The 24,610-nt window shown below is 36.2% G+C and overlaps 2 protein-coding genes across 2 annotated transcripts in view; both read right to left on the reverse strand.

Moving 5' to 3' along the window:
- LOC129751418 (protein peste-like) overlaps positions 1-14,703 on the reverse strand; it is a 71,019-nt gene extending 56,316 nt beyond the window's left edge. The window contains exon 1 of the mRNA XM_055746909.1: positions 13,988-14,703. The gene's annotated coding sequence lies outside the window, so the exon portion shown is untranslated. The remainder of the gene's footprint in view (positions 1-13,987) is intronic.
- A 2,782-nt stretch (positions 14,704-17,485) lies between these two features.
- Positions 17,486-24,004, reverse strand: LOC129753867 (uncharacterized). The gene has a single exon (XM_055749717.1). It carries the CDS (start codon positions 24,002-24,004, stop codon positions 17,486-17,488), a length of 6,519 nt encoding a protein of 2,172 aa, XP_055605692.1.
- Between the last annotated feature and the right edge of the window lie 606 nt (positions 24,005-24,610).

Below are 24,610 nucleotides of genomic sequence, written 5' to 3' on the forward strand. Positions count from 1 at the left end.
TCATTTTTGTCATTTTTGTCATTTTTGTCATTTTTGTCATTTTTGTCATTTTTGTCATTTTTGTCATTTTTGTCATTTTTGTCATTTTTGTCATTTTTGTCATTTTTGTCATTTTTGTCATTTTTGTCATTTTTGTCATTTTTGTCATTTTTGTCATTTTTGTCATTTTTGTCATTTTTGTCATTTTTGTCATTTTTGTCATTTTTGTCATTTTTGTCATTTTTGTCATTTTTGTCATTTTTGTCATTTTTATCATTTTTGTCATTTTTGTCATTTTTGTCATTTTTGTCATTTTTGTCATTTTTATCATTTTTGTCATTTTTGTCATTTTTGTTTAATTTTTAAACTCACAAATTCTTTTTCGTTGTTTTTGTAAAAAGTACACCAAATACAACTAGTGATTGCACGTGAAAGTATTCAAAAGTCAATAATAATAATTCAGCCTTGACAGTGCAAATATTTTATTTCTGTCATACTCAGACAACAGACAGCTTCATCTGAAAAGCTCAACGCCTCTTCTTTTCAATCAAAATTTTAGCCTATCAATGGTATTTTTATTAGACAAAAAAAAAACAGATTTCATTTGCATAGAATTCAATGGAATCCAACCATGGTCGTAAACTTGTTTTATTTTTTGAATAATAGGTATATATTTCGGTTGTCAGCGATAAGATGGAATGGTAAACGGTCCGTTTTTTTATTATTTGGTTTCAGAAAATAATTGTAGACTAACTTTTTTTTGGGCTAACAAATCTCTTCCTAACAGCGATAATCAACTGTGTTGATGCAGCTGTCCAAGCGTCAACCGAGGTGCACGCAAGTAGCAAACCTTATCTTAAATGATTCTCATAAAAAAAAAATGCTGCTGTAAGCCCAGCTGATTTATATAAGCGAAGTGATACAATGTTTTCTCGAACAATTCCTCGGGATGATATTGGGGAGCTATTAAGCAAGTCACAGAACTTGATTTTGTGAAGCTGCTGGTTTAAATATTCGCAGGAATATTGAATCTTTGAGTTATAATTCATATTTGATCAGTTATTAGTTGAAATTATTTAGTATCGACAAGGTTCTCTTCTTATTTGATGAACTAACGTGGAATTTTCATCACATAAGGAAAAAAGTTGTTGATGCATTTTAATACATTGAAAATAGAAAAAAGGAAAAAATGCATGTTATTGTATCGAACATCGTTATGCCACTTGGTAGCAATAATTGTGTTCAAATGAGTAACTAAGCTTTAAAACAATGTAGTTAATCCGTATGGCTGCAGTGCAGTAAATCATATGCTTTATGAATTAACCATTATTAGATATTCACATAATTTAGAATGCAAATAATTTAACGATCTATTCGAAACAGTTTTGCCCTGTTAATGAGAGCATTTACTATACTCTGATTACAAAGTTTTTTTCTCTTGATGACTGTTGTTACTGAGTACGTTCGAAGTTGATTGATTTGATTCAAGTAAGGTACCGGTCAGAACTTTTTAAACTTTTTTCAATAAAACAACACTATGGATTCATGTTTTAGGATAGCTTATTCTGGAGTTCCGCAGTAATGTCCAACGTTAATAAATCGTAAACAAAAGTGTAAGGGTATAAACTGTTATCAAAACTTGACCCATCTGATCAAAAATGAGTAGGTAAGTAAGTCTCTAAATCTAGAGCAGCACTGATCATTTTGTTCCATTTTTCCTCGTATAAAAAAGCCAAAACAATCCTTGACAGTGATGGCACTTCCTTGAAAATGAAATTTAAAATGAAGTAGCAGTTTAGTTCCTCGTATTTTGACAGATGATCGATGGATCGACCACAACAACTGCATAACTTCCCGCTCTGTTCCATAGTAAAAATAAAAGTCCTATGGAATAACAACCACATGCTTCAGTAAGCAATAGTGAGTGGCGCGCTTAGTCTACAACTTTAGTCCAGACATTGTATAATTCTACTGTTTTAAACGATGAAAATGCTGATAACAGCCTATCTCTCGAAGAAAATCAACTGATAACAGCGCCGCGCCGTTCCGATTCTTTGTTTATTGAACCGGGGAATCATTCGATTTGATTGGTAAAGAAAAAAGTTAGATTTGAACGTTACTTGAGAAAAATATACGTTTTCGAATTGGTTCAGAGTTTTTCTTGCTCACAAAAAGGTTTTTTCCAGATGTGATTAATTCAAGTTATTATTGGATGTGTTTCATAGAATATTTGACTTCAAGAATAGATTAATTCTTAAGCTCGAATGCCTACCTTCTGATAAGGTTTCATACTTTATAATCGAAATAAGGATAAAAAAAAACTTGTACTAACTGTAATTGTACGAACTGTTCCGAATATGATAAGTTTGTACGGGAACATTTCGTCAAAGTTTGCCATCATTTGAAACAGTTTGCACCAATGCAAAAAATTTCTCGACAAATTCATGATCCTAAGATAGGTAACCAAAAATTCCATAAACGGGCTTTTTTAAGCTTACTTAGCCATTTCAAAGATACAAAAGTAAAGCTGTAAATAAGTCTCCCTTCTTAAAGTATTATGACACTTTGGAAAATAATTGAAATACTCAATATTGAAAAACGAGTCAAATTTTGTTCTAAGATGATTCATTATTAAAAATCATCAGAATGACCTTAGATATTAAACGTTGAGTTCTTATCTTAGGTTCTAAATTTTAATAGACATGCTGCCAACATTTTATTTCAAGAACAGTTTAAAAATCAAATTAATAAACTCATAAGAAACACAGCTCTTGCTCGTAAATCAGGCGTTTTTTGAGACAAGCTAAGGCAAGCTCAATCGACTACTCTTGACATGAGAATTTTCTTCTTTTAAAGTGGACAATTTCTTCGATTGGTCAATTAATTGTTTGTAATTTGAGTTCATAGCTCATGGCAAAAGTCATATTAAAGAAAAGTTTAAGTGTATTATATAAGGTTTATTTTGATTGCATTATTTCTATTGAAAACGAAGTAATTCAACACAGGTTTTATTCACTTCAGTAAGGTCTTTACCAGAGCTTAAAACTGTCGACAGCCTTGCGTGAATGTGAAATTTCTCTCCATTCAGAGTCTTCCGTTTTCGTTTCCTTTATTGCCTTCTCTCACTCAAAAAGCTCTCTCTGACTGACAGCGTTTACAATTTTCTTTCGCTCATCTTCCCATTCGTTCGTCACAGTCACTTCGAGGACATGACTGTGAGCTTCAATGCAAATTCAGTCATTTCGATTTTGAATGAATGGAATCCGTTTGAGAAAAGTTGAACTTTCGCGTTGTTCCCGGCGCAAAGCTATCAAATTAATAGCGGCTAAACGGTAAACGATATAATCTTGATGTCTTTGAGCTCGAACTTTAGAATGGCAAAATTTGAAAGCATTTGCTCAACTAGATATGAAAAAGCAGAGTACAACATATACTTTCAACCAGCTCCGGATTAAAAATATGCATGCCATTCGAAGTATTTGACTCACAAAACTGCTCGAAAATAGCAGAAGCAATGACTAGAGCTTTATTCATATCAGCCAAGATCTTTCATATTCTATTTAAAAATAAATGATTGATTCACATAGAAGGGAGATTAAAAATATTTAAAAAAATACTTCGTGTATACACCTGATTCATTTAAAAGATCAGTAGATCGTGCAATTAAAAAAAATGCCGAGGACATCACAGAAATCGAATAAAAAAACAGAAAAAATTATAAGCAATTTAAAAAATAAAATGAGAATTTTTCAGTTTTTGTTAATCCTCTAGAACCCAATTTTTTTTTCGCTGAAAAATTCACAAAAGATTCACAAAAGATTGTGTATTGTGAATACGCAATCGGCCCGATTGCGTATTCACAATACACAATCCAACTGGCCTGCTGTGGTTAGGAATGTGTTGATCAAAAGTCGATCACGCTTCCTATACAGAGTAGTCTGTTGTACGGAAAAGGCGTACCACCACACTTTCATGCTTTCCAATAAAAAAAGCCCTAGACTTACAGTTTCAACACCTATCCAAACTTCATCCTACAAAGCTCATCTGATGCTTGCCTATCCGCCTATTCTTCATTCCTTTACAAAATTCTACCTAGCATTTTCATCTCGCCGCACGTGTCAATGAACATGATTAAATGAATTATTTTATTAGTAATCTTATTTTGGAGATCGCAGCAAGCCGTGCTCAAGAACGGGTGTGTTTTTTGCCGCCGTCGCGTTTCTCCCGTTTGTTTTCTCGCGAATGAAAAATTACTGTTAATTTCAACTATTCCGGGGCTTCTGTTCCGATCGATATATTTTAAAGTTTAGAAAATATATGCAATTGATATTTCTGGGAGGACTTCGAGAGTTTCGGTGTCAGTTGAGTCAGGTTTGTTTACGTGTCCGCGTTAATTCCTTGCTTTTAAAGAAATTCTGGATCGTTTTCGTTAAAAATGTGATTAGTTTGTGTAATTTACAATTTGTGACCGAAACATAGTAATATTTTGTGTGATAAGTCCCCCGGTGTCTGATTTTTAAAGTTAAAACTTGTTTACTCTAGTGAAAGTTTCTGTTCAACTATGCGTGGGTGTTTTTTTTTCGATTTTCGCTTCATTCGCGCTAACGATGACCGGCGTTCATGTGGTTTTGTTGACCGTCTCACTCGTTCGCTGATGAGTTGTAAGGATAATTTTTTTTTGCAACCAAGTTATGACGAATGGATGCTATTCTGAAGCCTACAAGATAAGTATCCTTCTTATGTTTATTTTATTATTTATTAAGTTTCTTTTTTTAACTTTAATCTTTAAGGGTTTGGGAAAAATGAAAATTTGCCACGTCTTGGCAAGCTTCCTTTGTTTGTACATAAATATTCGGTGTGGTTGAAAACAAATATTTTTTTTAAATTTAAAACAAACAAGAAATTTTTAAAATCTCCGAATATTTTTTATTTAAGATTGATTTTTTATTTTTAAATCTTTGGATTTTTTTATGTTTTCAACCGATGACACACGACTAGTTTTGAAAACGGTTCTTTTACACTTTTTTGTTTAAAAAATATAAACAGTTCTCGAAGATGTCGGGCGAGACTTTTGCTATTACAAATTTACAAAAAGTGGAAAATTGAAAAAAATCATTGCTAATGAAGATAAAGATTCAAGTTTAACGCCCAAAATAGATCACAACAAGAATGCTACCGTTTTTGATCCCAGATTTTTCTCCATTTCCGGATAACGGTTTTTTTTTAAATATTTTTTTTGAATGAGTTGAGTTAGTTTTTAAATAAAAGAACTGACAACCCCTTTTTAGTGATAGAAATAAAAAAACATTCAACTAAAAATTTTTCGACCAGTTTTTTTGGCATGTATGTTGTCGAATAGAAACGTTTTGCAATCCAATTTTTGGTAGGCATTCTTGTCATACAAAGATAAAATAAATATAGCAAATTTATCAACAAGGGAATCATTTAACAGAAACAACAGTATCGACCTTAATTAAGGAACTAAAATAACCGTTAACATAATTGTGAGGCAAAGAGTTGATTTATGTTGATGGGTTTCCAAAAACGATCTTATTCAATCATCACAATTCACATAACAAATTGATAAAGTAAAATAAACAAAAATAGAGGATCACTTCATTCATTAACAAAACTTTAGTTTTCTTTATGTCTCCTTATAAATATTCTTTGAAGTTTGATAGAAGTATTTTTACCCTGAAAAGTCGTTTTTGAAAATACATTAATGTAGCAGGAATAACAGCTAGGAAAACAAGTTAGCTTAGAAAATTTTAGAATATTTTTTCATTTACTATTAAATTTCTTATCACTGCCTCAAAGATAGAAATAGGAGATTCCTTAGGAAATATCTAGGAGCATAGGAGGTGTAGGAAAACTCGATCGCACCATTCACCAAAATGGATCCTGATCTCTACCTTTCATTAACTAACACAACCCCTTCCTTTGATGCTTGAGTATGGATTCGCAGACGTATAGACGGTTTCCATAGTTTGTGATACTAACTTATCTCTGGTTCTGACTATTTCAAAACTATTTTTGGAGTATGCAGGAGCATGAGGTTGCTAGTTGAACCTAAAGAGTATCATACTAACATTCCTTCCTTTTTCCCCATTGACTACTAGGACGTGGCCGGCGCCGTTATTAATCATTTATAGAATAGGAGAGCATGAGTTTTGTACATTGAGAATGTACTGCTAATCCCAAGCACCATTCTTTTGGACTTTGTGCAAAATTGATGGCCTCGATTAATCACGGAGTAGCAACCATTGGCGAGGTAGAACTTGTTCTGCTTAGCCACGCCAGCGATCATGGAATTTGAAATGCGTAAGTTGAGTAAAGAACTAGATAAATATGTTATCAGAAGTTTCATTTTTTTTGTATATTTTTGATGAATGATCATATCTACACAGCATTTCAAGTTCAATGATTTAAGGTGGATATGAGTAGTCAACCAAGCTAAGCTAAGCTAAGCTATTTTATTAGTAATCTTATTTTGATTGTCGCTGTTTACTTAAGTTTATTGCATATCGATTTTTTTTATTCATATTAGAGATTTATATGTGCTTACACCGACAGGAAATGCGCATCTGAACAGCGTCTGTTAACTAGGTTACGTATCGGACACACTCGTTTAACACACAGCTTTCTCTTGGAACGATCTATACCTCCTGAATGCTCTTTTTGTGGAGTAAGAATAACTGTCCAACATATTCTGGTTGACTGCAGAGGATTTGATCAAGCCCGACGAGCCTGTGATATGGAAGGTTCAATCTATGATATTTTATCGAATTGTACAAGCAAAGAAACCAACGTTGTAAAATTCATAAAACTCTGTAATCTGACGGATAAGCTGTAGATGTTTTTGTTGTTATAGTAACAGACACGAATGCCATGTAAATGGTAAAATGTCTTTAATAAAAATAATAATAATAATATTAGAGATTAAATAATTAAAACATTAATACTTAAACTCTCTCAAAAAACACATCTACAGAAACTATATCATCTGTTTGTAGCCATTTTTATAGTAATACCGCTTACTAAATTATTTTTAAATTTAAACGTTAGTTTTTGAATATCTAAGAAAGTTTTGATAATAAGCTTCATATAAGTATTCAAATCTTAAGTGATACGATCCGATTGTAAGTAAACAAAATCAAATTACAGACCCCGTTCGATTTTGGCACAACGGTTTTTTGGAACGACATTACCATATAGTTTTCGCTGTAACGGAGTTAATATAATTGAGACAAACACCAAAAATACGGTTCTACGTTCTTGAAAGTTGATAAAATATAACAACAATAATATTTTTTTTTAGAAATACATTACGCCAGTCTTCCGAAAATCAATCAAAACAAACACTCAGGATGCGTTTCCTGTTGGAAACATTCAGATTGTATAATGGGATAGCGCCTCTCGCAACTGCTTCGCCTGGCTGGTATGCAATCTCGATCAGCGCTCCTATCAGCTATGCAAACCGAGTCGCATCATTCAGAATCATCGGTTTAGCAAACATCGCATATCGGAGATGAGTAAGATACAAACTGATCCATTCTGAATGTAGCTCACTCAGTATCTGCCTGAATTATATGAAATTCAAAATTATTTTTTGCAGGACGAGAAAAATCAAACAGTTGTGCGGGACACCAAAAATTCTTAGTAGTTTCAACGTGACGGACGACAGTTTAATAAGAGAACTTGTAAAATTTGAAAAACATGGCGAAAGTGAACATCTTTCCCTCACAAACACAACTTCAATTTGATTTTGATCATACTGATGTTAAAAAACGTTATAACAATAAATAAATTTATTAATTTGCTATATATCAAATCAAACAAAAAAAAATACGCTAATGATCGGCTTCATGTATCACTCACTCACTGCCTGATCCATTCACTCCTGATCGAAGACCAACAAGATTCGCCATATGCATTGCGCATTGGTGGGATTCCAATTTGATGATGGTGCTGCACTGTTTTGACAGCAAGCATCGTACGAGGTGATCTGTATTTTAGCGATGAATTGAACGATCGATGATCGGGTAGGTCCAATAGCAATCAATAACGAAACCCGACCGTTGTACGTTCAGTTGCGAAGTGCAATCGGAAACATTCATTGAAAATGAGTGATATTCGGAACGCTGCATTAGGCACTCCAAAAATGACGAAAAACATAAACATAAATTTCATAGTACTCAAAAACAAATACAAACAAAAGAATAGAAATGACAAAAATAACAAATATGATTAAAAAAAACAAACATTTTGAACATAACAAAAAAAAAAGTTCTAAATGTGTCTAAAACATGATAAAGAAAAACAACAAATAATGACTAAAAATTTTCAAAAAACTATGAAAAATTGAATTAATAGTAATAACAATGGTTTTTTTTTATCCCAAAGGTAAGCCTAAAACCCTGGTTTAATAGATTGGACCTGAGTCGGGATTTTATTCGTATATTTTCCCATCTCATGTCCAATCATTATTCCATAGATGCGGTACTCTATCGTTTTGACATTGCTGGCAGCAATTTGTGTAGTTGCGGCCACGGTTACCATGACATCGAACATATTGTTTAGTCGTGTGATGTCCATTTTGTCGCCAGAACGAATTTAATAGACTCCCTTCGGGCCCGAGGGAAACCACCTTATGTTCCAGTCAGAGATGTATTAGCTGTGCTAGATTTAGACTACATGTTCGAAATCTACCTTTTTCTAAAGGCTATCGATCCTTGTCTATAATTAAAAAGACATACACCGTCTTAGCCGATTTAGGCTTTACAGACTGAATAAATGACGTGGACAACTTAAGATTAACATTTAACACCCAGTACCGAGATGGGAATCGAACCCATGCCATCAGTGGTCTAGCGATTACCGTCCTACCACGCTAACCACTCGACCACCGAGACGTTATTTTTTATTCTTTTCATATTTCCCTTTCTATTTTCCTTTTTTCACTCACAAAGTGTTAAGTTAAGCCAACATTTGTAAACAACCCAAATCGATTATGGCTCCGTAAAGCCTTAGGGTATGAGCCGTTTAAAATAAAGAAATTGTAAAAAAATGGTTTATTTTTATTATTAGATAAGAAAGTTGATGAAAAAACCGTTCGGTTTTGCAACGGTTTGATTATCGCAACACAAAATTCTCGAGCGTGTCGCCAAAAACGAAAGAGGCCTGTATATGTTAATTTTTAAGATTTGAGATCAAATCTATCTATATACATATATATAAATGAATGTTTGTCTGTCTGTCTGTTCCCTATAGACTCTAAGACTACTGAACCGATCTATGTGAAATTTAATATATTAATATATATTTAATATATTAATATATATTTAATAACCCAAAAACTCTTGGGTCGGAGATGGTCTTAAAAATAGTTTCAACCGCTCCGATTTAAAAGAGGGAGGGTTTTCATACAAAATGATTAAAAATATGACACAATTCGAACAATTTTCGGAAACTTCGGATCCACGTGCAATAAGATGTAAAATTGTTTTCAAGACCGAGAAGGGTTTCTATAATACTTTCAAACCTGTCCAAATTAAAAGAGAGGGGGCTCCCATACAAAATTAATCAAAATTTGACACGATTCGAACAAATTTTCAAAAACTAATGTACCGATTGATGTGAAATTAGGTGTTTTCAAGACCTCTTAAAATAACAATACAACAACAACAGTGTTTTATATAGTTTCATATAGTACAAATTTGCCTGTATTAAAATACTCATCCCGCATCAAAATGGGGCGATTTGTTTTTAATTTAAAGGGTTTATTTATTGTATTGAAGATCCCTCCTAAATTTTTCTAAAGAGTGCTCCTTCAACCTACAAACCTTCAAGTTACGTTTAGACTCAAAACAATTTAGAAGCCTAGATGCCATGGAAAATTGTTCGCTTTTGAATAATGTTGAAATTTAATTTTAAAGTAAGTTTATTTTTGTTATAATAATTTTAACGAACTTTATTTTGTCCATGGAAGGGGTAGTATAGCCCACCGGTTCAGCTATTACGCAATATTTGTTACATTTTGCACAACATGGATTGTTACCTTTGTGCTATTTTGACTAAATTTATTCGAGTATTCCATGGTGTTGGCTTCTTTACCATGTTTCTCAATCCCAGTAAATATGAAATCGTATCAGAAATGATAATTTAAATCGTTTACAATGGTGTTGCGAATCGCAATTCCGAGTGCATAGTGGAAATATCGTATAAAATGTCGTCTGGAGTCAGTTTAAATCGAATGTGATAGAAAATTCGCCATGTTTGTGAATTTTCAAACGATTTTGCTCCCGCACGGGTTTCAGTTGAGAAGATTATCGTCATGTTCTCTTTGCAATCAAAGGTGTATCCAGATGGCTAAAAACCAGATGGGAATTGAGTAATATTGACCAATGAGAGAACTGAAAAATATTGCCGCTGGCAACGATTTGAAGGCTTTGAGAGCAAAATCTCGCGCTCTCTTGCATTCTATCGGTTGGTACGAATAAGGTGTCGGATAGCGCCCAATTGGTGTAGTTTTCGTCGCTTTAGAAAGAAATAAAATTTATGTACTAAGTATATTGCCTTCCACTAGAAGGTAAATACCATCGAGTAAAATGATCATACATTGGCGAAAATAACCAACTCAAATCAGTCAATATGCTGGGGTTTTTTTTACAGCTTGTGAAAACAAAAGGAGAGCGGATATTGACAAAATTTAAACAACAGTTGGTTCAAACAACGATGTAAAATGTAAATCTTCGGTATAAGGCCAAATATCAAATTCTTCTTTTGTAACAGGTTTTAGAAAAACCCGAGGAGGGAAATAAATAAAGCTCAAGGATTTATGGTTTTAATTTAAACATTTGTTTAACTATTCGAAAATCCAAACAGTGAAAAGTATGAGAATTAAACTGTAGAATATTAAGTTTTCGATTCTAAATAACTCGTTATTTCAATTTTGAGCAATGTTGCACACAAGCTTTCCTCCAATTTGTTCTTATTTATTGAAAATTAAAATAATTTTTTAACATCCCCTTCTCGTGACGACTCAACTCTAAGTAGCAAAAGATGGTTATCCAAAATTTGTTCCGGCCTTAAAAGGGTTAAAAAACATTTTCACCGGTAAAAAAAACTTCTATTATTTGTTGTTGTAAAAATAAAAATCTCATCTTATTCAAATACAAATTCTACAACGTTTACTAAGCTAATTCAATGAAACAATTTTATCGATGATTCCGTTTTTCCCAACCCTAGTTTTTTTTTCAATTTGTTAAAAAAAATTAGTTTGAAAGTCTTCTTTCGCTAGTTAAAAATGCCTTTAAACTCAATTTATAAAATGATTAGAGAAATATATTTGTTTCATCTAGGCATAAGAAAGGAAATTCAGGAACGATAATATCCAAAAAAAATTAAACGTAATTTGAGTATCAAACAGCGATAATTAAATAAATTCCTAATAAATAATATAATAGCAAAAAAAATTTTTTTTTCTTGGTTTTCCCAAGTTAAAGTGAGTTAGGTAACAAATCATTTCAGCACCCTTCCACTGGTTTTCAGGAACTTCATTGAGTAAATGTTTACGACTTTTGTTTTAGAATCTCTGAAAATGTCAATGCGAACATAATTTACACTTTCAAAAATAATCAATTTCAACAAAAACATTGTGTATCATTCTTAACAAAAAATAGCTAAATCAGGGTAAAAATTCCATCGAATAAAATGAAATTGTGATTTCAAATCAAATCAGGACTTCCAAAATGTTCCTCATAAATATAATGCTGTTACCAACAAACTGTCCTTAACTAATAGGCTTGGAAACAGAAATGAGTTTCTCGGATAATATCAAGTGCTTTTTGATAATCTTGAAAAGAGCTCTCGTTTCACACCTTCTGGTGACTTGGTAGGCTGTGCTCGAAAGTGACGGGAGAATTTTTTTTTTATTGCTGAAAAGTTTTGCTGTACTTATCTAAATTTTTTTCGAAAATGGCTATAAAACGGGTACAAAAAAAACAGATTACAGGGAGTGGCATCAAGAAAGAAAAGTCATCTATTTCCCGGAGAGCAGCTAGTCTAGGGATTATATCGCTGGTGCAATATCGAGGCTTCATTGTACTGGTTTTCAAATACTTTTAGTAAAACAGTTAAACCGGATAAGGTACCTCACTTATTGGGCAATTTAGAATCTTTTATACCATCTGCTTAGCAAGATGATATATATATATATATATATATATATATATATATATATATATATATATATATATATATATATATATATATATATATATATATATATATATATATATATATATATATATATATATATATATATATATATATATATATATATATATATATATATATATATATATATATATATATATATATATATATATATATATATATATATATATATATATATATATATATATATATATATATATATATATATTATCTCTTTCATTGAAAATTGGATTTCGTGCAATGTTTTGCAGTCGCAGTTATCCATACAAAGGTTGACTGAAAAGAGGTTAGCGTGTAGAACTCCGACAGATTTTACACTGATTTGACAGGTCGCACAAATGTACAAGTTCGCTCAAATGTCGCAGTCATGAGTGCGCAGTCCAATTTAGTGCGCTGCGATTAATATATAGAACAATATAAAATGATCTATTTTTAAATTATAAACCAAATTGAAAATGTGTAAGATTCGTGATTCTGTAAATTGTTTAAGATTCAAAATGTAGGTATATTCAAATTTTGAACATTTTGTTGTTTTCGAGTTCGTTTGCACGATGGATTCGCTTCATCTTACCATCTCCGAACCTTAAGTAAATGCATTTGTTAAAAAAATTAATTTTAAGATATTTAAATGCTTTGAAAAATACTAAGTAATGTGAGCATTGTTTAAACAAATCCATAATCAACTAAATCTTTCCTCTTTATAACAAATCTCTATATCTGGCGTAAGCTTTCAGTATGAAACAAAATGTAAGCAAACAGTTTCATTACAAAAAAAAACACAAAAACTGGCATAAACTAATGGCAGCTTTTTTCCATTTATAATGTTTGTAGCCTGGACAGCATATTCTATATGCGAAATAAAAATTTTAAAGTTGTTTTGATAGCTTTTGCAGCAGTTTTCTGTGAATTCTTAAGATGTTTGAAATAATGAAAGCTCACGCGAGACATAACCATGTGAAGCGTTTGGGAGGAAAATCCACTCTTCATTCCTCCCTTGTTCCGATATCTTTTGTGGATTTCATCACATGGTTGGCCTGGCCGTAGTAGTATCTGAAATGCATGTTCTATGTGTTAAATACTATGTTCAAAAGAAAAATAAGTTTCTAATTTTCAAGGATGCATACACGTTTTAGTCACGTTGATGTTAGAAGAAAAAGAAGAAGATGAAATCACGTATTTCTTCTTTGGTTTAACTGAAGTGACTCATATAACAAGTACGAAAAATTGCTACCGAACTTGTTGTTTACCGTTCATAACTCCAAATATTTTTTACAGATTTTAGCCCAATATTTTTTCAAAAACGAAAACCACTTTTAAAACCTATTTTTAGATTTGGACTTATTTAAATAGCTCTTAATTATTTATTCTTGATAAAAAATTAAAACACCATAAAAAACATGCCCTATGATGATACTACAATAATTTAATTTTCACCTTCTGTTTCTTGTTTCCCGCAGATAACGTATCTCCGCAAGTACAATTTGCGGATAACACATGTAATGATTTTTTTTTCGGCGGTTATCTATTGTTTTTTTTTATATCTTTGGCAGGTGATGTAATATTTGTTGCAACATGTTGGTGTCACCTTTAGAAAAAAAATATATCTGTAGAATTTGATAACTCTACTTTTGTTCGAAGCTGTGGTTAGTAAACGATAAGAACTAGAAGTTTTGGGTAGGTCAACACAAAAGCATGTGATTTTCGCACATTTTTATGTGCATATCGCACTTTTTTTCATTTCTCCCCCTAACTGTAAAGAATATGTACTCACCAAATTTCACCCGTTTATGAGTAAACAATGTTCTCCTCACTGAATCTTCCGGGTGTTGAGTTCGTTCTAGACTGGCAACGTCTGAATTGGCACCATTTTTTCTTCGCCTAGGAGCAGTAGTAGCAAGCAACAGGCCAAGGAATCTCCCGATGCAAGTGACACGCTCTACAAATTGCTCCAATCTCTCCACATTATTATTGTTCACGCGTCCCGTGCTTTTAATCTTGAGCTAGAGGGTTTATTGAAACTTTACGGTTGTGAGAAATTACACACAATTTTCCCCAACCACTTGACGCAATTTTCGTCACAAAAATCAACAATCAACATTGCACGCAATTTCGCTACGTCTTTGATGTTACGCCGATTCGATTCTGGCGGGCCGGACGATATGCGCAATTCTTTTTCCTTCCGCGCGACGACAATTTCGCGTTTCTAATGATGGCCAGACCTAGGCGCCACGCTCTTCCCGTTCCCTAGTTTTCAATTACGCATAAAAACGTATGCTCGAATATGCTGGATCACAATGGAGCTGTTTTTATTTTGCAAAACCCTTCTTCAGAAAAAAAACACTCCCCAATTGAGCGCAATCTGGCAGTTCTGTTCCTGTATTTATAATCCTTAGATATTGGACCTGTACGAAAAAGGACGTCGACAAAGGTTTCCAACTTTTTGCGCGCACATCTGCTCGCGGCGGCGTTCCTTCTCAAACTGACTGACTGATTGCGGACCGTCGCGACGCCTCAACTATGAATGATTCGTTGTGAATTGTGTTGTGTTACCGCGAGGATGTTCTACGTCTAAATACCATACAATACAGGTGTGTTCAACGAAACCCAATCGAAATCAATTGAAATGAATTGACAGTTGATCAGCTGTTTTTCCAATTGACTTCGATCGATTTCTATTAGGCTGTTGATTGAACAGCCATTCACTAATACTAACGCACTGGCGCAGTGTTTTCAGATGTAATTTTCTTTATCAGCTTCGTTCAGAATTCGAAAAGGCGGTTTACTCAAGGCAAATTGTAATGAATCCATCATTTTGGCCATATCTCAATAGCAATTCTTTCCCGTATACAAGCTGTCCGAAAAATTTCAGATAAAAAAGTTTGTTGTTCGATTCGAACTATATTAGAATACTAAAAAGGAGTTTGTTTAGAATAATGAGCAATTTTGAGGGAAAAGAAAAGCACAAAAGCGAAAAATTGCTGCTATAGGAAAATAATTATTATTTTTAAAACATACAATCATGATATTATGAAATAAAATACAGAGGATCGATAAATTTTATATTTTATTTGACATTTTATCGTATTTCACAACATAGACCAAATTTCACTTCCTATTTATTTACATAGTAGTCACATAGTTGGTCACTTCCTATTTGATTATTATAATAATCCAAGACCGACAGACAGATGTATTGTGAAAATGGAGTCCTAACAGAACAGCACAGAACAGCGTCGCCACATTGACCGACATCTCTTTGAGCACCACGGACCAGCACGACTAGCACAGCACCACCGACTCAGGATACCTGGCACAGCCCCACAGACCCAGCATGTCTGACACCACCAGACCAGCGCGTCTAGCACAGCATCACCAATCCAGAATACCTGGCACAGCCATACCGACTCAGAATGACTGGCACAACACCACCGATCCAGCATGGCTGACATAGCACCACCGATCAGCACCACTGACTCCGCACGACTAGCACTGCACCACCGACTCAGCACACGACAGGAAACACCGCACCGAATGACACCGCTTTCATTTCTTCTAATAATTTTTTCACAACAAACCCAATCTGCTGTTTTTGACAGCAAACAAATACATATGTGTTAGTGCGATGGAAATCGATCGAAACGAATCCTGCTTCCTAGCTTGATCGGTTTTGACTGGTTTCGATCGATTTCGATTGGCTTCATTGAACGTCAATTGGATTAGTTTCGACCAAAACATTGGCTGAGTGAACATCCATTTACCAATCGAAATCGATTGAAACCAATTGCAATTGCCTGTTGAACAGGCTTTACAACAACACACGATGTGCCGGTTTGGATTTTCGGAAGTTGTACTGGTTTTATTTTTAAATATATTTAACACCACCATCAAACAATCAGTCGGTTTTACTAGCTTTGTTGAATGTCGGTGCGGAGATGACCGGCTAGCTGTTGGATGTGTTGAGTGTTTTTTTTTTTTGTTTTTTTTTTAACATTTATTTTCAGTTGGACATACCGCGACATACCTACAACGCGCGGCGCGTCATGTGCGAATCATAAATGCATGTCATCTTTATTGGCTGTGCCGTAGTTTGCCGGTTAGGTTTGTCATCGCTGTAGCAAAGCACAGATCACGGACGAGAGATTTGTTTTAAAGTGAGAATGTGGTCGCACGTTAGGACATTCAAAAAGCGTTGTGATGGCGCTAGTGTTGCCTAGAAGAATTAATTGAATTATGACTTGTTTAGTACAATTCGTTATTTGAAGAACGTTTTTAAAAAAATATTCTGGTATGAGCATTTTATTTTTGTTTTAAATTATTTTTTTTAAAACAAAAAAAATGGCTTACAAAACTTATCAGAATAACATAAAACTGCTACAAAGTCAAAAAATATAAGTATAAGAATTGACCAATACCAACAGAAATGAATGATTTTAGCAACATGCCTGGACACTTTATGTTGGCAAAAACGAAAGATTTTTTAAAAAATTTTTTTACCTCTGACTAAAAATAAATAGTTGACATAGTGTCAAGTGTAATTTTTCGTCAATTTTCGACAATTTTATTGTTTTGTATAATTTTTAAGCCACATTAAACATTCTTTATTTTATTTATTTTGTTTATTGTTTTGTAAAATTTGTCATTTTTGTCTTTTTACACTTTTTTTGTTTTTATCTTCTGTATTTTTTTCTGTCTTTTCTGTCATTTTATTTACAAAATATCATTTTAAAACTTAGTGTGAAAGTCAAAAACGACAAAGAATCTTTAAAATCCAACCATTTCAATAAAGAAACGCTAATGAGATTAATTGGAATGTTCTTATTTGCAACACTCATCATTTAGAACTTCCGTTATGCAAACTGTTCGTGAGATCAGTTTCGGAATCCTTCAGCAAATTACTCCGTTTTTTCCGGTAGAATTAAGCTCAAAGCTGTAATTATTTTTTATTGTTATAAATATAGGTTATCTGAATATTTCGATTCTAACTTACATAATATCCTTTCTGATTTTATTTAATTCACGAACAGAATACAATATTAGTAAGCAAATTTCTCTAAAACTATAAATTCATTAGTTGGCAAGTGGAAATGGAATATATATTTTACAGATTACTTTTAAGTGTTTTACACAACGTGTAGAAATCCTGCTTCTAAATATGATGAGTAATGATCGACACGAGAGACTTAATTTTTATCGGCCACGGTGGCAGTTTGGAGATCGCTGAGTTTATAGCAAAGACCAGTGTTGCTAATTGCGCGCAACATCCTCCCCCTCATGTCGCTAGAATTTCCGGTTCGGCGTCATGCTCGGTTCCTACGTCCAGAAGCGCTAATTTGGTGACTGGTCTGCTGAAGATACCATCCGCTGTTTGCACATCTGCACGTCTTGTTACACCATCTTTACCCGGATATGTTTTCAATACACGCCCCCTCAACCACCGGTTTCGAATACGCTCATCCACAATGATCACAAGTTCACCGTTTTGTATAGGACGAATATCATCGAACCATTTAGTTCGTCTTGCAATTGTAGGAAGATAAGCAACCACCCATCGTCTCCAAAATTCTTGTAGGACCCTTTGAATATATTCCCAACTGGTTCTGAGTGAATTACCCGGATTTGTTATCTTTGTGCCTTGATGCACCCCTTTCGAACTTAGCATCAAAAAATGATTTGGCGTTAATGATTCTTCTTCGGTGGATCTTAATGGAATGAAAGTGAGTGGTCGCGAATTTATCATATGTTCTGCTTCTGCAAGAACAGTCGCCAACGATTCCTCGTCTAATTTGTCAGCAATTGGGATGGTCTCAAGAGCCGTCTTAACAGATCTGACCATTCTCTCCCAGCAACCACCCATGTGAGGTGCTGCTGGGGGGTTAAAATACCATTGAGTCACTGCATCAGTGAATGAAGTTCCCAACTCACCATTTAACTTAGAAAGTTCTGCTTTAAGTTCGCGGCTAGCTCCTTTGAAGTTCGTTCCATGATCCGTGTAAATTTCTTCTGGAGCGCCTCTACGTGCGATGAAACGTCGGATAGCCTTTTTGCAGGAGTCAGTCGAGAGAGAGGCAGCGATCTCTAGGTGAATGGCCCTTACGGTGAGGCAGGTGAAAAGGACAACCCATCGTTTGGCAACAGCCCTGCCAATTTTTATATAGTACGGCCCAAAGTAGTCGATACCAGTGAATGAAAATGGGCGAACGTTTGGAGTTACTCGAACTTTAGGCAGAGGGGCCATCTGAGGAGCGACCGGACGAGCTTTGTAAACCTTACACCACATGCATGTTTTTCTCGAGAGGGTCTGTATTTGAACTCTTAGTCTTGCCACATAAAATCTTTGGCGCACTTCATTGACTACAGTCTCATTGTTAGCATGACGATGTTGTCGATGGTACCAGTCCAATATTAAGTAAGTTATCCTACTATCTCTTGGGAGTATCACAGGGTTTCTCGCATCATACGAGAGCCACTCTGCTGCCTCAAGTCTACCACTCATTCGGATCACATCATTCTCGTCAATAAAAGGATTCACATGTACTAAAGGACTGGATTTTTGCAGTTTACGCTTCGTCGTACAATTTAATTTGGAATTATGCTTCAAAATACTTAGCTCATCAAAAAAAGGACCATGCTGTGCCATTCTCCAAAGAACATTTTCAGCTCTTCTAAGGTGTTCTCGGGATAATCTTACCGCGGTCACTTCACCTGGTTTCCGGAGACGTTTCTCAATGAAAAGAAACACGTATCCAACGCACCTTAACAAGCGTTCCCACTTCGAAAAACGTGTTACATCGATTAAAGGTTCGACAGCCACGTGTACACATATCATGGCAGGTCGCAGTTCTTCGTTCGTTTCTTGAGCGGAAATAGGGTGATCATGAGGCCATTCTTCTTCATTGTCATACAAAAACTCGGGTGCTTTTAGCCATCGACTATCTGGTTGAATCGAAAGACCTTTGCCCCATTTAGTAGCTTCATCCGCTACATTCAAACTAGTTGGTACCCATCTCCATTGTTGAATCTGCGAAGAATGGAGGATTTCATTGACCCGATGACCTACGTATTGTGTATAGCGTCGCGTATCGGATCGAATCCAGGCTAGAACAGTTGTAGAATCACTCCATAGAACCGTGCGCTTGATAACCAAAGTATGCTCTTGTTCTACGATTTTCTTCAAACGCACTCCCAAAACTGCTGCAAGAAGTTCTAAGCGCGGTATTAACAGGAATTGAAGAGGAGCCACCTTTGTTTTCGAGGTAACCAATGCGCAACGAACATTTCCCTTTTCGACGATGCGAAAGTACGCAACAGCCGCGCAAGCTTGTTCGCTTGCGTCTGTGAATATGTGGAGCTGTAAGTTATCATAGCTTTTCTCGTTATAGTTAGGAAAATAACATCGCGGGATCTGAAACTCCTTTATTTGCTGCAGTGTATTCAACCATACTTTCCAGCGCGCGGTCATCTCCGTTGAAATTTCTTCGTCCCAGTCGATTTTAGAACGCCATACATCTTGAACGATAATTTTCCCCTGGACTACAAACAGAGATATTAAACCAAGTGGGTCGTAGATACTCATGACCACTTTAAGCAGTTCCCGTTTCGTAGGGATTTTATCATCAACAAGAATCTTAGCCACATCCTCGCGTAAATTTAGCGAAAAGGTAAAGACGTCTTCCTTTGGGTGCCAAAGGATTCCCAATAATCGTTCTGCTCGGTTCGTTTTATCGAGTTGCAAGTTTTTAACAGCAGTTGGATCGGCTTGTCCTATGGCATCTAGCACCATGGACTCATTTGATAGCCAATTCACAATTTGAAAGCCTCCTTTTTCGTGAACCTTGGTTACTTGAAGAGCCAACTCGATTGCTTCATCTACTGTGTCTGCGCTTCTAAGGTAATCGTCCATGTAATGCAAATGCATTATATCATTGCAAGCCTTAGGGAATCTGGACGAGTATTCAGTCGCGTTCAGATTTTTGACGAACTGCGATTGCACTGGCGAACAAGTGGCTCCGAAAATAGCTACATCAGTCACCATAATATCAAGCGGGTGTTCGGGGGAGTCTCTCCATAGGAAAAGTTGCGCACTACGGTCTTGTTCGCGAATGAGTATCTGGTGGAACATCTCTTTGATATCCGCTGAGATGGCAACCTTACGTTCTCGATATTGGAAGAGAATGCTTAAAAGAGAAGATATTAAATCCGGACCTTTCATAAGAACAGAATTAAGGGACACGCCTTCGACTCTTGCGGCTGCGTCCCAAATGAGGCGAATTTTACCAGGTTTCCGCTCATTTATAACAACTCCAAGGGGGCAGAACCATGTCCGTCGCAAGTCGAATTTCTCCAGCTCTTCCTTGGTGGCTTTGTGGGCATAACCTTTAAGTTGGTAGTCTTTTATTTGCTGTCGAACTTTGTCATATAGATCTGGGTTCTTCTTTAAACGGGTTTCCAGACACTTGAGGCGTTTCTCTGCCATTGGTTTGCTATCGGGCAGCTCGATATAATCGAATCGCCATAGGAGGCCTACTTCGAATCTCCCGCTAGTTGTTCTTCTTGTGGTTTCCCTCAAAATTCTGTAGGCCCTTTCGTCATCAAAACTTTGTACTGTCGGTGCCAAAGCGATTCCAAGACTGTCAATATCGAAAAAACCTATAACTAGTTCGTGCAAATCATCATGGTGTGGCTGTCCACATATGTGCATTTGTCGATGTGGTTGCTGGCTGGCTCCCCCTGGTAAGCGACCGTAGACTGACCATCCGATTCGCGTTTTAGAAGCTATAGGTTCGTTTACTCGACCTTCTCGCTTCTTGAATGTAGTAAGTAGATGAGCGTTGCTAAGACCTATTAGGATTCCTGGGACAGCAGATTTAAAACTTTTTACTGGGATACCATCCAAGTGTTCGAAACGATTTTTCAATTTATTGAAATCTAAGTTTTGTTCGGGCAATCCTAAAGAGTCGACGGTGTATACTTCCGAAACTGGTAGACATTTTTCAGCATCAATTCCAGATATTTGTAGCTCCAAAATTTTAGTGTCTGATATTGTTTTATTCACCCCGCCTGTCCATTGAATACACAAGGACGTTGAAGGACCTTCAGCTCCAATCTTATCAGCAATTGCACGTTCCAGAAGAGTGACTGACGAACCGTCGTCAAGAAAGGCATAAGTCTCGACTTTTGCCTTAGGCCCAATTAGCAACACTGGAAGCATTCGAAAAAGCGTAGAAGAGGATATTTCCCGATGTACGTTGACACTGGCAGTTGATTGGTTCACCTGCGGCTCGAAATGCAAAAGTCGATGATGGCGTTTTTGGCAATTGTTAATTCCACATGTTCTTCCTCTACATGGCCAGCGGCGATGTTGACTCAAACAGTTTCGGCATAGTTTATCTCTTTTTACTAGGTTCCACCGATCATCTAAAGTAAACTCTTTGAATACAGAGCAGTTCGTAATGTGATGATTAGTGTCATTACAAGCAACACATACTACAGCATTTTTCACATTCGATGTGTTTGTTGGGTAGTCATCAACCTCGGTCGTATCTTCTGGTGTCTCAAGAGTTATGGAATGTGTATTAATGAACCCCTTCTCCTTTCTCGATCGTTCGTCCTTGGAAATCCTGCTCGTAGTACCATTATTGAGGGTAACGCGACTGGCTGCTTTGACAACTCGTTCCATGTATTGGGCAAAGACACTCAAGTCTGGGCAGGGAATTTGCTCCAGGTAGAGTCCCCAATTAAATTTTACAGTTGGTGGTAACTTTTCGACGAGTTCATTGAGAAGTGTTGGGTCCGAGAGATGTTGCGCTAATCCGACTGCTTGTAAGTGGCTACACATATTTTGAACTACTAGCCCAAAGTGGACGAGAGAATCAAAACGATCATCTTTGGGAGCGGGAGTCGATCTCACCTTCTTGACCATTTGATGAACTATTTGTTCCGGGCGACCGAACAGCGTTTCTAAAGTTGTTATAACTTTGGGTACAGTTGATGGGTGGAGAAGAAAACTGCTCACTGCTTCTTTCGCCTGTCCTTGTAAACATCGTTGCAATCTAAGCAGGTTCTCAGAGTCTGAGTACCCACAAAGATCTGTCGAGTTACGATAACTGCTGATGAATGCCGGCCAGTCCGTAGGGTCTCCGGAGAATATGGGCAGTTCTTTCGTAACGGCTTGGCGAGCAACAAGCTGATGAGTGGTTGTGGCAAACTGGGACGGCTGAGTATTGTTGTAGACGTTGTGGTAGCTCCAGGGGGCAACGGGAGGAATCGGTGTAAACAGAGGCATTGGTGGACTACAGTTGGGCATACCAAGAGACGATGGGTGGGGAGAAGCAGGTATAAAGTTTTCAGAACGACCACCCACGGGAGTGTAAGGCATTGGATCATTATATAAAGTGGATGGTTCATAATTAATTGGTTCAAAGGCGTTTGGTTTATCAGAACTTACCGGTGGTTGAACGTGTACGGGGTTTTTTGGGTTACCTGCTGCATACTCTCCGTTGGAACTTCCATTACATTTCTGGGGAATCCCATCCTGTGTTTCTATAAGGCGATGCTTGAGTGCATCGTTCAACTGGCTCCTTAGCTGCATCTCCATCAAATGAAATCGTTGCTGTTCCTCCTCCCGTTGTCTGACTGCTGATTGTTGCTGAAGATAATGTACCTCTCGTTCACGCTTGTACATATCAAGTTGTTCGCGTAGACTGGATTCTACTAACTGCATTTGGCGCCTATCTTCCAACACAACTTCTTCCATCCGTTTAATCTCTTTTGCTAACTCGATTTCTCGTTTCCGACGTACATTATTTTCCTCCTTATGAAGCTCTTCGAGATTGTGGATTTTACGTAGACCTTCAGTTTCAGTACGCCATTGGTCGAATGTTGGCCGGGTTACTTTAGGTATAGTACCGGTAGGTCTAAATCCATCTCGGGCGGCATCTTTCAAAAGCGAGACATATGGTTGAATATTTACCGGTGGAATGAACAAGGAAGGATGAACTGGGGTTTCCGTGGTTCTATCTGATTTGTTGTCAACCTGCTCGACAATTGATATACTCCCTGTAGTTCTCTGCAATGAACTGCAGTCAAGTCGTTTGTTATCTCTGTACATTTTAATATCCAGCGGAGTAGATGTCAAACCGGAGCATAGGGGAGATATTTCAGCGCGTTTGTTGTCACTTCCGATCACTTCTTCATTGCCATATGCCCCAGCCGAATCAATTTGGGAATCGACCCATTCTGCGACTCTACTTGGATTCGACTGATGACTACGATGGGAACTTCGATCATCTTCTTCATCCTTTTGTTTTAGTAGCTCATATTTTCGGTCCATGTATTCCTTGTCTCTCTTCAACCGTTCTTGAGCATCTTGCTCCTGGAGTTTATGCTCTTCCTCGAGCTTCTCGAGATCCCTAGCAATACGTTTACGCCGGGCGCTACTGGCCGTCGATTGTTTGGTTATAGAGCTAAGCGGCTTGGCGGGTATTCGAGGGAGACACATAACACAACGATGAACTACTGTGTTTGCATTAGCGGTCGTGACTTTGGCACACGTAAAGTGCTCCCAACGCGTACAGTCCAAACACTGGATCATATATTTTTCCGCATCATTCCGACGGTCACAAGCGACGCAATCATGTTCACCACCTCGGTCGAGTTCAATGAAGCTGGGTTCAAAAGGTTCCTCACGTAAAGTTGACGGATCTGCTAAACTCACATCACTTCGGAGGTTAGCTTCCTGAACAGCTTTTGTTTTAGACCGAGTCAGCACAGCATCCGATTTGGGATTCATTATGGGATCGGCGACTAAATATCTTTGAGTTTCTGTTCGTGAGATCAGTTTCGGAATCCTTCAGCAAATTACTCCGTTTTTTCCGGTAGAATTAAGCTCAAAGCTGTAATTATTTTTTATTGTTATAAATATAGGTTATCTGAATATTTCGATTCTAACTTACATAATATCCTTTCTGATTTTATTTAATTCACGAACAGAATACAATATTAGTAAGCAAATTTCTCTAAAACTATAAATTCATTAGTTGGCAAGTGGAAATGGAATATATATTTTACAAATTACTTTTAAGTGTTTTACACAACGTGTAGAAATCCTGCTTCTAAATATGATGAGTAATGATCGACACGAGAGACTTAATTTTTATCGGTCACGGTGGCAGTTTGGAGATCGCTGAGTTTATAGCAAAGACCAGTGTTGCTAATTGCGCGCAACACAAACTATTGTCCGTAGTTATCTGTTGGTTAGTTATTTGAAAATTCACGGGATTTGACGAATAACCTGAAGTCAAATAAATCAACTTCTAACCAGACATGCGAAAACTCGCTTCAGAAAAAATGATTCTGCTGATTATTGTGTGTTTAACGCGTTATGTGCAGATTGATT

The sequence above is a fragment of the Uranotaenia lowii genome, chromosome 3, assembly GCF_029784155.1.
Source record: "Uranotaenia lowii strain MFRU-FL chromosome 3, ASM2978415v1, whole genome shotgun sequence".
NCBI classification, from domain to species: Eukaryota; Metazoa; Arthropoda; class Insecta; order Diptera; family Culicidae; genus Uranotaenia; species Uranotaenia lowii.

Bases quoted from the DNA above. Each gene is read 5' to 3' on its own strand.
- LOC129753867 (XM_055749717.1), bottom strand. From the start codon at position 24,004: ATGAATCCCAAATCGGATGCTGTGCTGACTCGGTCTAAAACAAAAGCT.